Source organism: Dromaius novaehollandiae, chromosome 7, assembly GCF_036370855.1.
Source record: "Dromaius novaehollandiae isolate bDroNov1 chromosome 7, bDroNov1.hap1, whole genome shotgun sequence".
Taxonomy (NCBI): domain Eukaryota; kingdom Metazoa; phylum Chordata; class Aves; order Casuariiformes; family Dromaiidae; genus Dromaius; species Dromaius novaehollandiae.
The window spans coordinates 16,997,005-17,017,972 of record NC_088104.1 but is presented as its reverse complement, the minus strand read 5'-3'; the positions used below and the strand labels follow the sequence as shown (position 1 = coordinate 17,017,972).

General features: G+C 36.0%; 1 protein-coding gene across 2 annotated transcripts in view; it reads left to right on the top strand.

Moving 5' to 3' along the window:
- The window catches only part of MAP3K2 (mitogen-activated protein kinase kinase kinase 2), a 54,087-nt gene extending 33,140 nt beyond the window's left edge, over window positions 1-20,947 (top strand). The window contains exons 10-17 of one of the 2 annotated variants that reach the window (XM_064514749.1): window positions 2,409-2,476; window positions 4,912-5,004; window positions 5,418-5,624; window positions 6,375-6,523; window positions 8,582-8,713; window positions 9,960-10,089; window positions 11,193-11,370; window positions 12,775-20,947. In XM_064514749.1, coding sequence (XP_064370819.1) covers window positions 2,409-2,476; window positions 4,912-5,004; window positions 5,418-5,624; window positions 6,375-6,523; window positions 8,582-8,713; window positions 9,960-10,089; window positions 11,193-11,370; window positions 12,775-13,000 — 1,183 coding nt within the window. In that variant the 3' untranslated portion in view covers window positions 13,001-20,947. Of the gene's footprint in view, window positions 1-2,408; window positions 2,477-4,908; window positions 5,005-5,417; window positions 5,625-6,374; window positions 6,524-8,581; window positions 8,714-9,959; window positions 10,090-11,192; window positions 11,371-12,774 lie in introns of both variants that reach the window. The other variant, XM_064514748.1, reaches the window with a different exon arrangement.
- The last annotated feature ends 21 nt before the right edge of the window (window positions 20,948-20,968 follow it).

Below are 20,968 nucleotides of genomic sequence, written 5' to 3'. Positions count from 1 at the left end.
TAATACTGCTAATTAAATATTTGTATTTAATTAGTTGAGAGGTAAAAAGTTGTATATCGTTGCCTGTGGTGATTAGTCTGAGCTATAGGATTGCTATTAGTATACTTTTTTTGAATGTTACAGGTTTTCTCACTTAGAAATATATTGCAAATACAATTGAACATCTTACAGATTAATCGTTGGTTTTTTTGTTGTTTAAAGCAGGATACTCACTGTCAGAGACGAATTTTGCTGAAGAAATAAGCAAATAACTAGTTGTCATAAGCTTGCTTAGATTAGGTGTTCAGAATGACAATCACTAAACTTGAGTTAAACTCTTTGTTCAAAACATGTTATGTACAAATACATACTTTTGAACTTTAACTCCACCAGTCTGGAGTGGGTTGGTGGTTCCACACGTTGTATCAGTCGTATATGCACAACAGCCAGTTACAGCTGAGGTAAATTTTTCTTTTCCAAACTTTTATGTTTGGAGGAGATCACTGTGGATGAATTTGTTTTTCTTCCAGACATGCCACAAAGTTTATCTTTCCTAGCAAGCCTTTAGAGGTGGTTTGGGGTCCATACATGGAGGGGTAAGAGACTGCAAGGTAAATTTGATAGGCCCTCCCAGTATGTTTCGGGGAAGGTATTTCTCTTCTGTGGGATAGTATGTAAACTGGGTTTGGAAACTTGAATTTAGAATATGGATACATTTGGTAATCTTTTAAAAGTGTTTTTGTTTTGAGTGGTGAGAAGCGTAGCTAGACATCAGATGAATCACCTCAGGACCTCTTGGTCTTCATCTCTTTGCGTGTGCAAAGAAGCAACAGCAACATTTCCCTACAAGAGAAACGGAGCTGAGCGAGAATAACATTTAGCTGGAAGACGCTGGTTTCCAGATGCTTTGTAACCATAATGCTTGGGACTCCACACGTGTTAGAATTGCAAGCTTCCATGTCAAGGAATGCTGTGCAAATAGCTCTCTAGGAAGCCAGCATATTGGAGATTGTGGAGAAAGAACTTGATGATACTGCATACTGGCTAGTGTCATAGGAGCTCAGATACCTAATTTGTAGCAGTTTTATTTTACAGACTGCAGTAGCTCCTTTTTGAGTACAACATATCAAATCTTTTTTTTTTTTAATGCAGTACGTGGTTGATTAGAAACAAAACATTAAATGAAAGGTAGATCTTAAACTTTTGACCCAGAAGCTGATTTTACAGTAAAATTCGTCTTGCATATCTCCATTTTTCTAGAATAAAAAGGTTTAGCAAGTGGCTTATTTTGATAATATATTAAAGTTTTGTAGAGTTAATACACTAGTAGAATTATAGGTACTTCTAGCTAGAATGTGTGATTTGAGGACACAAACACATTTGGTCTTAAAAGTTTTTGAGTTAAATAATATATTTCCATTTCACAAACAAAAGAATATTAGGCATGAAAAATATTTTGTGGCTGGAGTGTAATAGGTTATACACAGTAGTTAGGATAAAAATTCTGCCACTTGCCACATTTTGTTTTTTGTGAGGTCATGGTGAGTAGAGAGGAGGGGGAAACAAAGCAATCCTAATTCAATTTATAATGTTTCTCCTTCAAAACCTTCTCTGCTTTTTTCTTCTCCCTCCTTAGTTTGTCCCATCTAATTAGTCTGCATTCTTCCCCCCTCCTTCCCCCCCGCCCCTCCATTCAGATATTTCCTACAAGAGTGCAGCTTTTGCGTCTCTATTTAACTTCTGTTACCTAGTAGAGAAATTCTTAACAGAAAAAGGAGGATGCTGGTTTTGTATGCTTATGGAAATATACTGTAATGGGGGGTTCTGTCTGACTGGCAAATCCCATCTATACCTTTTGATAGTTGGGAGTTGTGTAACTGCAACTGTAGGTAGGAAATAATGGGATCACACAGGAAGACAAAAATTCTTCAGCATTCTGTAACTTAGTACAGTTGTTCTCTTAATCCTATGAGTTTCATAGAAGAAGAAAAACTTTGAGAAATGTTGAAAGGTTCTGCATTTCCTTGGTTAAGCTTTGTCAAGAATGTATGCTGTGTAAGAGATTTTGCCAATATATAAATCTTGGTAGTTAGCTATGAAGGTGTTAAAACATAACAATGTTCCTATGTGGCTTTACTTGTGATAACTCATGTTTTTATTAATACCATTGCTCCCTAATACAGTCTGCTGTATTAATACATATAGCTCAAAAAGCAAGCTTTTCCATTGTTACTGATCTTCAGTTATTATTGATACCTAGTAGATTTGATTTATTTTTTTAAACTGAGGTTCTGTGTCTGTAAACAAGGGCACTAACTTGTATAGCACTAAACTTTTATCAGTTGTAAGTAATTAGTAAGACTAAATGTTTTGAGTACTTCATTAGATTAACAGCAGTTTTTAGATGCTGTATGTTTTTACACTTCTAGAGACAACTATCCCAAATCTCGGATGCCAAGAGCACAGAGCTATCCAGATAATCATCAGGAGTTCTCAGGTAAGCAAAATCACTGAACATACTAGCTTTCCAAAATGCATTCTTTTGCAAGTAATAGGGCTTAGAGGGAAAGTCCACATGGAGAGGTAACATATTATGCATACATAATATGGTAGTAAACAATCCAAATACCAGTTACACACAATAGAAGATGCCATGAAGGATAAGATCTTTCTTTGCACACTCTTTCTTTTAGCTCATCACATGTATAGCACTGTTACTAGCGTGTATAATACAACAGACTTGCCTCTCTGAAAACAACAAGTGATGCAGTGGGTGAAGGCACACAACTGTGAGTCAGACTGGACTGTAATGTCTGCCCCTAAATTACTGCATAACCTTGGTTAATTTATTTAATGTTGGAGCCTCCATTTTCTCCTCTGTGAAATGAGAATCATTTTTAAGTGCTCATGATTGCTGTAATGGAAAGTACTGCAAAGAGAAAGATTGAAGGAGGACTGTGCTGGGCCTATAAATTAATCAGTCATCACTACTAATGTTGTTTTCATACCATACTCTGGCATGAATCCAAATTGTTGTGCATGGTTCAGGATACCAACTGTAATGGGTAACCTTGCAAGTGCTCTGAGGTGTCTTTTGTGGGCATGCCTTGAAATAAAATTATACTATTGAACAATAATTGGCTTCCAATGAATCTAGGGTGTTTATTGAGTATTTTTTTACATTATTGTATATTTTAAGGCTTCTTTTTATGTTGTTTATGAAGCTTTTATCCACATAATCACGCAACTGTAATGTTTTCCTTTTACGGGTTCTAGAGGGCTTAACAGACTACATCACTCTTAAATTCTTTGCACTGTGTTTAACGTTTACATTGTACAGATAAACACCAAAAATGTGGGAAATGTCAGAAAGCAGTTTGCTTTTGGTAATCTTAATTTAGCCTATTTGTGTTTATTCGTCATGCTAACTTTTTTAATAAGATCATGTAAGAGTGTTCTTCTGGATGCTGCTGCCCAGCACCGGATGCCCTTGTTTGTTAATGATGGGATAGACAGCAGTCATTTAATAAGTACACACTCAGTGCCTGTCCTCATCAGTTGGTGTGTAACAAAAGCAGAATAGCATGCAGAATCAGAACAAATGTCCATCTGGCCCAATCTTCTTTCTCCTGCCACAACCAGTATCGGGCTTCCTTAGACAAGCGTGTAATACTCCTTCCTCAGAATGTATTCCCAGAGGTGTTAGGCTTTAGGACTTTGCCAAATGCAGGATGTTCTTTTGTGCTTTGGGTTTTTCTTCCATGAATTTGTCCAGTTCTTCTTTGAACCTATGTAAGTGGGGGTTTGTTTGTTGGGGTTTTTTTTGTTTGTTTTAAGCATCCACTGTGTCTTGTGGAAAGAAGTTGTACAGCTCATTGTTTGTTGTATGAAGTGTTATGCCCCTCGTGATTTATTTTTTATAGACCTCTCGTCGCTCCTTAAGCTATTGCTCTTTTAGGCTGTGGAGCCCTACACTCCTTACAGAGAAGTAATTTTGTATCTTTGATCATCTTTGCACTTTTAAATCTTTTCCAATTTTACTAAATCCTTCTCTGAAATAGAGTAGACAAAAGCTTTGTTCAGTATATCCTCATAATTTATAGTGTTTAATTTGCTTCTCAGCCAACACTGAGTGTTGAGCTGATGGTTTTTTAGAGCTCTCTACTAGTCTGCACTGGATTTCATCTGCCATTTTAACAACCAGTCACTTGGACTCCTAAGGTCTTTCTGGAATTCCTCTGTTGGCCTTATTGCTCTGAATAACATCATCACATCACTAGTCATTGTTCTGTCCGGAAAATTCAGGCTTAATTAAACTGTGTGTGTTGTCGCCCAGATCCCTCTGAAACTGTTGACCATTCACTCTTATCCTCTGTGCTTATCTTCTAACCAAATACTTATCAATGAAAGACTTTCCCCTTTATCTTATGATTATTTTTCTCCTTTAATAGGCTTTTAAAGGAGGACCTATTGAGTGTATTTTAGTAGTTCAGGCTGCGTTGACTCTTTGTCAGTGTATATTTGTCAGTGTCAGTGTATATCATATTTAGGCATCTTTTATTCTTTGTAATAGTTGCTGCCAATTTTCATGCTAGTGAACTGTAATTTCCCAGAATTTCCCTATAAAGTATTTTAAAAATTGGAGTTATTAGCCATGCTGCAGTCCTCTGATACTCTTTTAAGCAAGAGATTACTTGAGCTATTGAATTCTTGAGATCCTTTAGAACTTTTGAATGAATATCCTTTATTTCTTGTGATTTGTTACCATTCTGTGGATTTGCTCTGTAATCTTGTCTGCTTTGACACTTCACTTTGAAATGTATCCTCTGGTATGTTGTCGATGTTGAGACTTATAATACAAAACTGATTTATTCAGTATGCTTTTGTCACATTTTTAATTTTGAAATATATTTTCTTTTTATTTTCTAGTAGAGTATGATATCCCAATATTTGAGAAATTTGGAAAGGGTGGGACTTATCCTCGAAGATATCATATTTCCTACCATCAACAAGACTACAATGATGGTAAGAGTTCTTAATTAACCTGTTAAGCATCTGGTTGTAACTAACTTCTTTGAAGAGCAGTGTCCTTTCTTTATTCTAACGCTGTAGTCATCTTTGAATCTTTTTTTTTTTTTTTTTTTTTTTTAATTCAAAACAAATCCACAAACTGCCCTTTTTCTTCTCTTTTCTTTTTTAACTGCTCCTAATTTTGGTCACTTAAACCAGCTTATGATTCAGGCATTTATCACAGATGTATCTAAGTACTAGGCTGTTTTCTTCCAGTCAGAAAGTTGAACCAGTAAATTCCATGATCATTATATCATGTTGTGGAAAATTGGAATTATGTGCAGTTCATTAAATGTATGCATACAAATATTTGCATAGTAGTTATTTTTCATGGTGTTAACACTAGTATTCTTTGTATATTATTGAAGGTCGTAAAACTTTTCCAAGAGCCAGAAGGACTCAGGGAAACAGCTTCCGATCGCCAGTTAGTTTCAGTCCCACTGATCACTCACTGAGCACGAGTAGTGGGAGCAGCGTCTTTACACCAGAATATGAAGATAACAGAATGAGGAGAAGGGGAAGCGATATAGACAATCCTACCTTGTCAGTCATGGACATCAGCCCACCCAGTCGCTGTGAGTTAAGGCATTTTGTGAACTCCACAATAAAAACTCTTTTATCACCTTCCAAATACATCATGTCAAAACTAAACATGTCATCAAAATAAATGCAACTGAATAATGTTTTATCTCTCTAGTAGGAAAAGGCCAAGACTATATTTTCAAGCAATTTTTTCTTTGCTTATTGTGCCAACCTTCATGTAGATTTTTCACATGGAATTTACATCTGTGTTAACAAATCACTAAGAAAAAAAAGATTCTGATATATTAGACTATTGAGAACCCAAGAAGTGTCACATAGGATGCGATCACTATTTATTTTTGCTCATGTTAGTCAACTTTTCTGGTAAATTGTAGTCTCTAGTTTGTATTGTTTTATATTTGCTCCTGAAATACCACCATAAATATACTTTCTATGATGACTTTTGTAACTTGTACATTTTAATCATCCCTTGTTTCTTAAAAAGTGTTAGTAAGTTTCCTTAACATACTTTGTCTCTTTCAGACTAGCTGTTACTAATTCCTTCAAGTACCTGTCTGTCTATACTGGAAATCATTCTGAGAATGAATTTAACTCATAGTTTTCCATCTTAAAGGAAGTCTTACTAACCTTTGTAACTTACATGAAGAACTTTAGGACATGCAGTCTTTGTTGTTGGAAAAAACAGTCTTTTTAAAAAAATTATTTTCTGTGTAGTGCATTTTTTTTGTCCATCAGCTGAATAACAAGCTCATTTGAAAACCAAAACATACTTATATTTTCAGCACCACGAGCTCCAACTAACTGGAGACTTGGTAAACTGCTGGGTCAAGGTGCATTTGGCAGAGTATACCTGTGCTACGATGCTGATACTGGAAGAGAACTTGCTGTTAAACAAGTTCAGTTTGATCCTGATAGTCCAGAAACCAGCAAGGTAAGCGATGAAAAATAGGGAGTTTGTAAAGGGTTTCTGCTAAAGTGGTATGCTCTAGACTAGACTCATGTTGTTCCTTTCCCTGAATGTCATGAATACTTTAAAATGTGTTTTCTTTTCATGACTTTTTAGGAATCCTGTTTTATTAATACCTTGATGAATTAATTTGATTAACTCATTTTAGTGCTGTATCGTGTTTTTTCATTTTCAGATGTATCCTTATGCAGTGAAAATGCATGACCTAATTTGGGGCAGTTTCTGCTCATAAAATAAGCAATCTGTTGTGAAGTGTGTTTTGAAATAGATAATTATTTTACTTAGTATAGGAACTAGAACAAATTGCATTTATAAACAGAAATTCTGCCCTTATTTAAGTGTTGTTCCTGAAAATAAATTTTCAAGGATTTTTTATTTTGCTATGAAGACAGCTCGAGATTCTTATCCTGCCAGTCCTAGCTGCTAGTTTCCACCTGTCCCTCCATAGTTTACAGTCCTTTTAGTTGTAACAGTACAACTGTTCATGGTTGCTTGTTAAACCAGAATCTACAGACATCTTTGAGGTGGAATTAAAATTTTTAAAAAATCACTGGAATGAGTCAGGTTAAAAAAGAAAAACTTTGTTTCTGAAAAATCTCATGGAATCACACCCTGAGGCTGTTGGAGTGTTCATTTCAAGTTCCCCTTGTGCTTGGTAGTTTGTTGCATAAAGGTGTTTTGTTTGTTTTGATTTGTTTTTCAAGGGGGGATAAGGTGTAGAAAGCTATAGGTTTGGGGGAATGGGTTGCTGGGCTTTTTTGGTAAAGCTTTGGGCATCAGGGCTAGCTACTGTTCTTGGCAGTACTTCTCTCTGAAGAGCACAACTTTTGTTGACGGTTTATCATCTCTCTGAAATTGAGCTTGTCCTTCAAATACTGGACGTTGAAGAAGAGAAACAATGTAATTAGCGCTAGTTTTCTGTTTCTTTTTTCCCAAATTGTATTTGCTGCTTTTTACAGGATGGAAAAAGAATTATTAATTTTCCTGAATTAGGACTGCATTCTACACTGTGGGGAGCATGGCCTGGGGAGCGATGGGTGTAAGCATTATTGCAGAATCGAGTGGCTACCAGTTATAGTTGCTGTTACTAGTGATGTCGGATCCAGAAAAGCCAAGAATCACTTGCGCTGTAGATTTCTAGTGTAGTTGTTGTTGCTATTTCTTTAAAAATATAAGAAAACAGCTGATTTTGCTTTGCAAATGGTTAAATATAAAAAAACTGCAGGATCTCTCTTGTAGAAACAGTTTTGTAACCTCACTTACCATAGCATTTTGTAATGTGCATCTGTCAGTGTCAAAAATCTGTTTTCCTTCTAACTTCAGAAATATGGGGGGTATCATCAGTAGACTGTGGTTAAAAAGTAAATTTTGATGAAAGGCTTTTGGGTGAAATCTGGGATCCTTTGAAATTTGAATTTGTGGGGCATTTTGAAAGATGCTACATAGTAAATTTTACAAATGGGAAGCATTCGGGTAACTAGTGAAAACACCTTATTTGTTCATGTGATTTGTTTATTGTATTTCATGGTTACAATATTAACCAGTCCTTCCCAAGCAAAAACCTTGATGTACTGGAAAAGTTAAGAATTAATGCTAGTTAATTCAGTAGAAAGACTTAACAAAACAAAAAAACCCCACTTTTTTTACCCAGTTGGCAGTTTGGGATATGTTATGTAATGATTCCTAAGTGAATACACATCTTAATATCTGCTGCCTTCTGAAACACATATAACTTCAAAATAAGAGAAACAATGAAATGAGAGCAAAATTATCCCAAAGCCAATTTACAGAAAACAAACACTTTTTTTTCCTCCCTTCCCTCAATCTAATTGTGGTATTTTCTTACTGTAAAATGTGTAAACTTTACATAAACTACAGGAGTAGTAGTGCTATTTAGTTTACATATCCCTTAAATAGGTACATATTGTCCTGCTGAAAAAATACCCAAACATTATTTTAATGTTGTTAGATCAAATGTGGTAAATCTTGTTTGTTTTTTTTTTTTTTTTTTTTTCCTTTTAGGAAGTAAATGCACTTGAATGTGAGATTCAGTTGCTGAAAAATCTGCTTCATGAAAGAATTGTTCAGTATTATGGCTTCTTAAGAGATCCGCCAGAAAGAACACTCTCTATATTCATGGAATATATGCCTGGGGTAAGCAAGAAAACCAACCCACTTCAACCATCGTTTCTACACAATGTGATGTGCACCCAAGTAGACAGCTTTTGCAGCAGTGCACACAGATATTAAGGAAATGGCTAAGTAAAAACAGTAGCCAAAGATAGATATTGGGGGCGTGTTTACAGCGGTCTGACTCTCTTCTCCTTTGTTTGTTCATGTATTCAGAATTAGTAGTTTGTACAAAAATCATTTGCATTTGATTTTGGCATAGGAAGTACCTAGAACTGTCTTTGAAAAGGCAATATTAGTAGTAGATTCTGGAATCTCCCTAAAGCGTAGTATTTCTTTTTACTGCACTTCAGCTTATGCTGTTGTGTACTCACCCTGTCAGCTTTTCAGAAAAAACAGTTAAGATAGTTGTGAGAGTAGGTGCATTAAAAATATTCTTGGTGCTTGTGTTTTGTGTGGCACTTGGGTACATGCTGAACTGTTGTTCTGCTTTTACTATTTTGTCAAGACCTATTCTGTGCTCTGAAAAATATAGATTTTCATTTTCTCACCAAGTGGGACTAGCAGAGCTGAATAAAATGTGCTCTTATAAAAACATAGGATCGGTATTTCTGAATAGAGTTACAGCATTCTACTTTACCATGAAACTCCATAGAAGAAAAGTGATATTTTTTAGGTGAGTTTTGGGCTTTATTTTTGGAGGCTTCTTGAATTTTTCTGAGATTTAGAGGACAGTATCAAAGAAGTAATTTTAGCAGTTTGTATCTCTGCATGACAAAGCCATTTTATGCAAAGATACTTATAAAACCATGAATGTTATTTTAAGCCAAGACCTATCTAATTTTTAATTTTTATGCAGATGTGAAGCACAATCCTCCAGCTTTCAGGTTTTTCCTTGACATTTTTTTCCCCCCCAAGTGTAAATTAACCAGGGTAAACAGCATCTGTACAGGTCCAAATTGAGTATCATCATTCAGTCATCAAAACACTTAAGAATGGTGTTGAATGCTATCCTCTTTTTCTGTACAACAGGCTGGCACTATTAAGTTATTTGATAGTTTCGAAGTTAGTCTGGTATTTCAGTATATGATTTGTGTGTTCAGCTTCGTTCTAGTGAAAGTTTGAGGATTTTCTTAGTGGAGGTGGTAGAGAAGTCCTGCAACTTCAAATGTCTACATTTCAGGCATAAATTTCATGGGGTTTCAGCTATAGTATTAACCCATTTATGAGTCTAGAAATGTTAGTGTTTCATACTCTTTCTTTGCCATAGGGTTCTATCAAAGACCAATTAAAATCATATGGAGCACTCACAGAGAACGTGACTCGTAAATACACGCGGCAGATATTGGAAGGAGTTCACTATTTGCACAGTAACATGATTGTCCATCGAGATATTAAAGGTAATAAGAAGGATAGTTACGTGCACAGTTCTGTGCTCTTTACTACAAATTCAATTCTAGCATAAAATACTAAAAATTAAGTTTAAAATGCCAAAAATATTGAGAATCAATGTGAAACTGTCATGAAAACATTGCCTTACATCACTTATCTTTGTCACTGTTGTAAACTGAGGGGAAAAAAAAAAATCAGCGTCTTCATACTGTTTTAAGACTTCTAAAAATGTTTCCCTAGTCTCTCTCTGCAAAACAATCATAAATTTTAGTTCTGATGTTTCTGTGTGTATTAATAGTTTTTAATATATTGAAGGATCATGTCATTACAAATAGATGGAACACGCAAAGGCAAGCATCGTGACTCTAAAGTACTTATTTGTACACAGTTTTGTTTCTATCAGTTGAAAATTACCCAGCACTTCATTGTTGAAAGAACTTACTGGCAGAGGTGTTTTGCATGATCCAAATGATTCAGACTTCCATTTTGCAGCCAGGAAAACTAATGGAGCAGACATTTACCTTTTGCAGATAGATACAGGTGATTTCTAAGTGCTGCCTAAGCAAGCTATGAATATGTAGTAAGATCAGTGATGAGCAAAATAGGTGTGTTGGACGCCATGCCATTGTATTTCCCTAAAAACTTTTACATTTTCTTAGTGCTTTATATCAAGTCTTTTTCCAAAAGATTGAGATGTCACTGCCAATCTCTGCATGCTTATGCAAGATAATTGTTTTGAACAAATCTGTAAGTTTGTGATTTTGTTTTAATACAGTATCAAGATATTTTTAGTGCTGTAGAAACTACCCCCCCCCTTTTTTTAATTTCCCTTATATTAAAACATATTTGGCATGTTGCTTATTTTGCCAGCATGGGTTTACAAAGGTGACTGAGACTTCCTTGAAAAGGCCAATGATGCAAAACAGTATGAACAAGTGATTATTTTCTGAACCTCAGAAGTAGAGCAATAGGAATGAGTAGAGAAAGTAAATTCTCTGGCTTGAAATACTGGGCCCATCTTGTATCAGTGAAATCAAACACTTGTTACTGTTTTCCACACCAAAGCCTTAATGGGCCTTTCATGAATGTAATGCTATGTTCTTTCTTCCAGGAGCAAATATTCTGCGAGATTCAGCAGGCAATGTGAAGCTAGGTGATTTTGGTGCCAGCAAACGACTCCAGACTATCTGTCTCTCTGGTACAGGGATGAAGTCTGTCACAGGAACTCCGTACTGGATGAGTCCAGAAGTTATTAGTGGAGAAGGATATGGCAGAAAAGCAGATATCTGGTATGTCAAAAAAACTTTTCTGCTGAAAGGCACCATTTCAGAATGGGTTCTTTCTCACTGGTGTGAAGGCACGATCTGAAATTGGAATGTTTTTTGTTCTGGGGTTTAAGCAGAAATAAGGTGACAAGTGTGAGCAGTGACAGTCATATTTGGAGAAAATAACACAGATGAAATCTGGGAATTTTTGGTTTGTCAATTCCTGTACCCATTGATTTAGAGATCCTATGAGAATCCTTTGAGCCAACCTTGCATGAAGTTAGGAGTACCAGACTCTTTGTAAATCCTGGTGAGTTATTGGGTGGCCACGTTATATCCAGCCAACAGCCATACTTTCATGTCAGGGAAATTCATTTAGCCTCATATAGATCACCTAGTAATTATTCTGCTGTACTTATAGAACAGCCTCATAGATTTGTGGTAGTTGGCTTGTTCAGCTTTGAAGTACTTGCATCAAGGTTAACGCATGTTTCTTGATGGCTTAATATTAAGAAATACTGAAGTTGGGTTTCTGCTGTTGAATAAATCCTTAACTAGACAGTAGGGATTTAAAAAGAAATGAACCTCTGTCCTACCATAAAATTTCTTGGAAATTCAGAAGTTATTCCAACTGATCGATTTGGTAGTATCGTTCACATATTTTTGACAGAGATTGAACTTGTAGGGCTCATGGAGCAAAGTTCTGGACATATGCGCACCCTTCTGCCTTCAGAAATCATTTAAACATAAGCTTCATATCCAAGGATTGTGTATGATCTTTCTTAAAACTGTCTGACAGTCTGGACTGTATTAGTATCTTCAGCTAACAGAGGAAGATATCACCACTTAATAGCACACAAAAATATAACATGGAAGTTAAAAAGTTTATACCTATACTTCAATGATAACTTAGGCCTTTCTAATGAGCTACCAAAATACGCAGTATATTCTGACTTACTTTAATGTAGAGCATTGTTGTTTGCTTTGCATTTCCACTAGGACATAATGAGCAAGAAAGCTTTCGAGTGCGTTTAAGTCCTGAAGGTGTCTAAAGTGCTAGAGTACAGGGATTCCGTAAAGTTCCTGGTTGGCATTAGCCTGCTGAGCACTAGATCTGAATCTGAATAGTGGCCTAATACAATCAGTATTGTCTAAATAAAAATGTAATTATTTCTTCATTGAGCTAGTTGCTTTTGGCCCAGTGAAGAAATAAAGTGAAGATGCAGATGGTGATTTGTGTAACTTTGAGATAAAGAATATAGCGGTACACACAAATGTGTGAAATCCTGTTTTCCACTGAAGTTGCTCTGGAGCATTAAGTGGACGACACTTATTTGTGGTATTTTAGTAGCTATCTGATATTTCTTGTTTTCCTCGAAGAGCATGACTCTGTTGTAACCTGCTGTTTCACTTTTGCCTCTGTTTCAGGAGCGTAGGTTGTACAGTGGTAGAAATGCTCACTGAGAAGCCCCCTTGGGCAGAGTTCGAAGCAATGGCTGCCATCTTTAAAATTGCCACTCAGCCAACCAACCCCCAGTTACCACCTCATGTCTCAGACCATGCTCGGGATTTCTTGAAACGGATTTTTATCGAGGCCAAGTTGCGACCATTTGCAGATGAACTGCTAAGACACACGTTTGCACACTATCACTAACAGCCTGCCTCAACTCAGCTTGCATCTACTGCATTTATTTTCTATTTGACTGCACTTTTATTTTTTATTTTTTACAAAAAAGGAGAAAAAAGACAAGAGAGAGAACACATTCTCTTGAATCTTTGTTTCACTTAGATTGTAAACAATCTAAATTTTGTATGTAAAATGAGAATCTTCCCTCCCCCACTCCCCCACCAGGACTAGAACTTTTTGTTTCTATAATGTACTGATGTGGTTCATGTAGATAAAGCACTTTAGTACATGTTCCTTATTTAAAGGGGAAAAAAAATGACAAATGATTGGACAGTCAAGGACAGTGTGACTTTTTCTGACACTGCTGACTGACTCAGGGTGCAGGGAAAAACAGACGCAGCTAGAGGACAAGAAGGTTACTTATCTGTGATTGTTCTTTGTATTTATAGGTACTTGCTGCAGAGAGTTCTAAGTTCTTATATTTTAGCATTTTAATCAGTTTCCAGATTTAACAGTTCAAGCTTAAACCCACAGTTTTGAGAATTATTTAGAAGCTGGAAGAACTTGGAGCTCTTTGTACAGCAGCGTGTCTACCTGGTACTTCTTCTGCGACCAAAAGAAAATAACAAAATAGAACTTGACACGGATTCAGTAAAGAGAGGTTTTGGTATAGAACTATATTATCTTAATAGGAAAAGATTTACAGGTAAACAGATTATGGACGCAGACTCCTAGGAACTACTATACTGCAAGGTGAAAATTTCCAGAATAAACAGAAGAGTCAGCTGTTGGATGTAAATAGTTGGAGAATGCCTCCTGCTGTATCTGCCAAAGAGAATCCTCTATTGCATAAGCCTGGAGGGAGACAATTATCTTAGATAAGAAAAAATAGAGATATTGAGAAAGAATCTTCCTCTACAATCCCATGAATGGTTGGGGGAATGGGAGTGACTAATCCTTGCACAGTATATGATTCAGAATGAGCTATAAGAAATAACGTCTTCAAAGCTGTTGAGAGGCACTAGGGTGGAATGTATGTCAACATCAAGTGCCTGAATAATACAAAATTCTTCCCATTATGCACTAAAAAAATTGTTTTAGTAACAGTTCAGTCACTTAGGATGTGTTGAAAATTTCTGAAATGAAGCCCAGCATCTTTTAACACTAGGAATAAGTCACAGAAAAAGACAAAACTCTGGTTATACTTTTCGTAAGATGATGATGATGATGAATCCACCTAAACAAGAAGGCACAGCACAAAAGATTGTATGAAGAATAGGCCAAAAACATAAAGTGAACCAGCAACTAAATAACATGAGCATGATTACTCCAACCTGATAATCCAGATGATCAGTGTTTATCAGGTTTCCAAATGTCATAAAACACAAATGAATCACTCTTCCATTTCTGAAAGAATAATAAAAGAAGAAAGGTAATATCTGAAATACGAGTCCTCAATTGAGAAGCCCGGTGCTGATCAGTTAATAACTGACTTTTTGCTACAGAAAAGTCAAACTCTCATATTTTTGTAGAAGTACACTATATAAATAATTTGAAAGGGAATTGGAACTATTGTGCTGCAGAACTGAAATAACACATACTGTTTTGGATGATTTCTTGCTTGCTTTTGTTGTTACGTAAAAACAGAGCGGGCTGATAACTGTGAATCTTGTCCTCTCTGACAAGGTTATGCACTGTAGTTCCCAGGCTCCTGTCTGTTTTGCATCCTTAGAGGACTATCAGAATTATAAAGAACGTGGACATAGAATAATAAACTTACCCATTCTCATGACAGTTAACTCATGAGATTTCTGAATTTATTTAGGAGTTTCCATATCTTCTACCGAGCATAAGCAGGAGTATGGATCTATTCTAATCACTTTACCTGTAGCAGAGTAAGAATGATTCTCCTTCTGTTTTGAGCCACCTCTCCTGAAACTATGAGCAGTGGCCTTTTTCAGTTTCTGTGAGTGTTTTATCCAGCATATACTTTGTTTTGGTCAGGGTATGTAACTGTGCAGGATTTTATAAGCACAGGAAGAATTAACCCAACCAGGGAAAATTTAGAAGGCCAAAATGAAAGTCAACTTGTATTGACTTATTTTTAGTTTCTCTAACTAGACAAAAGGTACGAAAGCAGCCTTTAAAGAGAATTTGTGTGTAATCTGCTGTAAAGGACTTTTGCTTTATAAGCAAAATTTAGTGGCAGCAGGGGAGGGAGGTTTAATGTAGAGCCTCATAATTTATGTAGCTAATTTAAAGATTGTGTAATTGAAATGACTGATTTCAAACAGATCAAGAAGGTACCAAACCAAGCGGGAAATGTATATAAAATCAGTAGTGGACAGTGATATCTGAAAAGGTAAGGAAATTTATTATTACCAAAAAAGGACCTTAAAGGGAAAATGTAATCAGGTTTATCTGTAGCATTCATAAGAATTAAAGATACTATTCTAAAAAGAAACTGCACTCTCTGAAGCTTGAAAATTTTCAGAATCTAGTTTTCTAATAAATACTCTGTCCTTTCTGTGAGGCAGTGCTGGCTCATGTATATTGCAATATCATTTCCTCATTGTGATTTTAATTACTGAAAGCAATTGAAATTGTTGCTTTTGTGCCTTTTCTAAAAATGGCATTCAGTCATGACAATGGTAAGCATTTTGGAACTGGAGAAAGAGAATTTGCAGAATGCATCTTCCTCAAACTTTCCTTGCCATCAGAAAGCTGCTGAGTAATGACAGTACTTCTTAAAAGAAGATGACTTTTGCCAGTTCAAGTGATTCTAGTAAGATTACATTAAATGAATCAAGATTAGGCCTGCACCGTTTTTTTCCACCCTAAGTTGCCCTAAGCTACTTAGAGTAAATTTAGGTGGTTATTAACCATTCATTAATATTTTGAGCTAGAAATATATGCAAATTTAAATGAAACTGTTTTACCAAAAGGTTAGTTACTGTTTATCCCCTTGCATGTTGCACTTCAACGTTGTTGTGTTGGGGTATTATAGAAAAACAATCTGTATTAAATTATGTAGTACCTCTGTATAGAGTGTCTGTCAGACACTTTGTGGACTTCTGGCATGATAATTAACAAGCCCTATCTCCAGAATTTCAGAGGGTGCATGGAGTTGCATGCGTAAAATTCCATTAGAGAGAAGGGTTGTGGATTTGAGATCCCTGATGACAACTTTTAATACCTTACTAATGAAGATACCAGCATTTTAGAATCATCAGTTATGCTTCAGTACTAGGTCCAATTATTAGAAAATACCAATGCAAAGAATACTGTTGCAAGGTTATGTTTTGCTTTTCTGTAAATGCCAAGATGAAGCTGTACTCACAAAAAGTAAGGGTCAAGATTGATAGTGAGTATACGTATTTTCAGAGGACTTAACTTGTCTGCTAATGAGTCTTACTATTCTGGCTGTTTACACATATTAAGTAACAAAAGTTATAACTACTTGTGTACCATGGTTTTAATGGTGATAACTGTAATGGTATTGTTTGCTCATGGCTCTTTTTGGCACAAAGAGGACTTTTATTGCTGTTTCGGCCAATCTTATTAAACTTCCATGTATTTTTTTTAATCGGCTTTTTTGTATGGCTGGAATGAGGAAAATTATGAACAACTGTTAATACAAGTTCCATTTGGTGGGAATGCAAATGGATGAGCTCTGATCTAGCTGAGTCCTGTGTGAGAAGCAGATTGTTCATTTTTAATTTGGGTGATAAAAAAATACACATGCAAGTACTGAAAAAAAGTATGGATATAATTGACTTTTCTTGACTGATAAATCTGTTACTTTCTCAGTTTTGATTTAAGTCTTAAAAACTCACTTGATTTGCAATTCTTATTGTAGCTAAGCAGTCCTTTCAGTATACCAGAATGTTAAGTTATTTAACAGCTGTTTTTAGCTAGTGCCTTTTTATCTGTATGCCTTAATTTTGTTCATATTTGAACACCATACTGAAATGCTATGGCTGTCATACAATTCTATGTCACCAAAACAGTCTTTAAATACATTTTTAAAGTTTCCAAACCAAAATTCACTAACTACATTGAAAAGCTTTCTTTATTATAATCTGCTGTAGACTTTCAATTTGAGACTTTTTATTAAAAAGTAATTTTTGAAGTACTTGCAGAGTACTACCTAAACTAATACAGTTCTTATATTTGCATTTTGGATACTGCAAACTGATGCATACCAGAAAAACTACTTCTCTGCACTCATACAGATACTGTTACAGCCAAGATATAGTTACTTAGCTCTGGGTACTAGACTCTGGTTTTACTGTAGAGATCTTAAGAGTTCTTAATGGACTAGAAAGCAATAGTTGGTATACTTCTAAACGTGGTACTGTACTCAAGGTTTTTACTTTCAATATACGGGAATATTAGTTCTGCTTTAGCAAATCAACAAAATCCTCAGTGACACTAGCTTTGTTTCCCATAAAACTGTTACCTGTTTCTTTTAGATAATCCTAATCCTGCCATTGTCTTGACTGAAAGCCTTCTTGCAGCACCAGGAGGTACAGTGCAGTACAGCAAGCCATTCTTTTAGACAACATAGAGCAATGTGTATGCAGCTTCAGAGACTTGAGCAAATTGGTCAGATCTGTCATAACTTATAATTATATTTTTTTAATCTTGAAAGCTGGTCATGCATATGAAAAAGCATAACTTGTTTGCTTGAATGCAAGTCCATATGGTGTTTCTGGAAAAGCAAAAGTATTACTGCCAGTATCTCTTCTTCTTGCTGGTAACTTGCTGTCTTGTGTTCATGACAAGTATGCAGTGTAAAATCACATACAATTACCAAAGCTTTTCTATCCGCATCTACGTATAGCCAAAAGTGATGTTTCATGGATTAGTACTGTTACTTACATATACATATATATCTATCAGTAAGCTGTTGCTAACTGAAGAAGGCAGGTACTAATATAAAGTGATGGATACTGCCCATATTTAAAAGATTTGGGTGTTTGTTGTTGCTGTTTTGATGTGCAGAATTCATGCCAGCATTAAAATGAACAGTTTGTTTTTTTAAAACTCTTTTTAACTTAATCTTATTGATGTCATTTGAAAAATAACGTTCAAGCTTGGTGACTAAATTTGACAACTTACTTTGTAGCCAGGTTTGAGTTTTGGGACACTTAAGGAATGCCGTGAAGAAAAGTAGATTTGTGATCTGCATTGCTCTGTGCGCCATAGTGAGGACATTTCAAAGCTGCTACAAAGCAGTCTGTTTTACTTGAGAGCCAAATCTCACCCACAACTATAAGGGGGTGTATGCTGCCTTCAAGAGGAGCCACAAACACACACCAGAGGGGGCAGAACTGCTTCCAAACTGGGGCTTCTAACTCAAAATTCTTGACGAGAAGCGAAGGAGCTTTTCTCTTTTTATTTGCTCTGCTTGGCCTACACACGGTTTATTTTTTCATTTTAATTGGCATTACTTAAATACTGTATAGGTGGTGGCCACTGATAGCTCCTGAATTGCACAGGAGCTACATAGAGCTTAATACCATGGCTCCGCCATGTGAGTCGAGGGTCCTGGAGACTCCTGCTTGCTGGAGGGAGTTAGCTAGCAAGGGCTGCCGGGCCGAGGCTGCCCCGCTCTGTCCTCACTGGAGGACCACGGGCTGCTGTTGCCGTGTGGGCCCTGCACTCCGGGGAGGTGACCTGTGTCCTGCAGCTCCTGGCTGTACCAGGAGTTTGGTGTGTGGCTCCCATGGCCACACTCTGTGCCATACAAAGCAACTGTTCGGTTTCACTCTAGCAGTATATATACATCCAGCTATTTGAGGGGGAAGATGAGATGGAGAAAAAATTTCTCATGCATCGAACAACATTAGCAGTCATTCTTTGGCTAGGTCTTAGTTTTACATGAACCTGCTTTATAGGGAGAGGAACTGGAATAAATGCATTAAAATCGTATCTTGTGATTCAGTCCTTACACTGAGTCCACTGATGAGGACTGGAGGTCACGGTCTTTTGTGGGGAAATAAGGAAAAGGATGTGGTAACTCTAGAGTGGCTATTTGCGGGAAATATTTCACATGTTTTTCATGTCTTTTTCCCCAATAATAGATTATCCTTTTCCCCCCAAGATTATATAATGTGGATTTAAAAACAAGGATTGCATTTTCTTTTCTGAACAGGCATTAGATTGTCAGTTTCCTAGTGTTTCTCATTAATACCAGTTTAAAAGATGGTGTCATCCTAAAATTGAAATGGTTTATTATTTTAAAAAAAAAAAAAAGTGTCTGTCATCTCAGACCTCACTTAAGTCATATAAAGGAATATCATTGTAAATACATGGAGGGAGACTTAGATAAATTGGAACATAGGCTTTTAGTTTTCATGAAGCTATGAATAAAAATTTGTAAATTTACTGTTGACCTAATGTACATTTTTTATGTAGCCATTAAATTCTCTATTTAATCTATCAGTTTCTCACTGTAAATGTTTTTACTCTCAGTTGAATGCTGGGCACAGTTTGTAATGTATGTACACAAAGGTGTTTTTTTCTATCAACGTTGACTTTTTTGCACATTTTTGGAAATATTTAATTTGTACACTGATTTAATACTCTGACCAATTGTCGATGGGTGTATGAGAATCACGTATGTGTGCAATGTACTACTGTCTGGATGTATGGGTTTTTTATTACTTTTGAGATGTTGCTATCAGTAACTGCACTGCTGTTGCTGCTTTACATGGAATATCTTGTGTATAAAAAAAATTAAAAAATTAGCCTATGGTTATCTTGGTTGAGGAACTCAGGAGTTGAGCATTGCTTACTAGTTCCATTTGTCTAACAACCTTCCAAACTTAAGAGTACTTGTAATTCTGTGTATGCATTGAATGTGTGTGTGTATATATATCCCAGTAATCTTATTCCACAATTTCATTTCTACATTTTTATGAACTTGTTTTTTAAGGGTACTATGTTTAGTTAGAATAATTAAATATATAAAAGCTTTGAGAGATAATTTACTAGATAAATATATTTTCAGCTGGCTGATGTTCAAAATATTTTTTTAATTTTTGTTTTTAACCATTCAAAATGTATTTGTATTTCCAAAATCAGACACGAATTGTACTTAAAAGATATATTAAAACACTCCATAGGAACAACAGTGTGATTTCTCTTTTAAGAATTTTGTAAAAAAAAAAAAAAAAAAAAAAAAAAAAAAGCTGAAGTATTTAATTGAAGCAGAGAAAATACACTGTTCTGAAAAGCTGAAAAGCAATCTTTGAATTCTCAGAGGTGACTGGGGAATAAAAAAGTAGGAAGACAACACCAATTTGGGGAAGTCGCATTCTTCTATCTCCTGTCCTTTGTCTCGGTGTTTCTTTCGTAGCCCCTCTCCCATTCTGGTTTTTGGATGTCGGGAAAGATTAAAGCATGTTTGTCCTCTTGCTGATCCGTGAATGTCATACGTTTGGAACATGCTTTAAAGACTTGGCTTATTCCTTTTAAATGAACAGAATGTCAATCTAATATATGAATTTCCGATTTTTTTTCAGTGTGGTTTAAGAAAGCCTAATGTTTAAAATGGTACCAAGTAAAATTTCTCATGCTAGTTACACAGTGCACTGTTGACTTGTCCTTAAGTCCATAGTTTAGGAAGAGTTGATATACTCCGTCAAATTAAGAATTGCCTGGTACGGTGTTTCCTTCACTTCTCATGCACATTTGACTTTGTTACATTTTTAAAATTGTGCTTGTAAAAAAAAAATATAAATTTTTTCATTTTTTTTTAAACAAATTCCTATGTATTTACCTGTTTTATTTCCTTGCTGGTACATGGCTTTCATGTCGCTCGGGGTTTTGTACCGCTGTACCGAAGCCCTGTTCCCCTGCGGCGCGGGGCCGCCCCGCGGGAGGGCTGCTGGCTGCGCGGCCGCGGGCCCCGGCGCGGCCGGCGGAGCGGCGCTTTCAGTGTTAATAAACGAAATATTTATTTCCCGCTCTGCCTCCGCCTCTCTC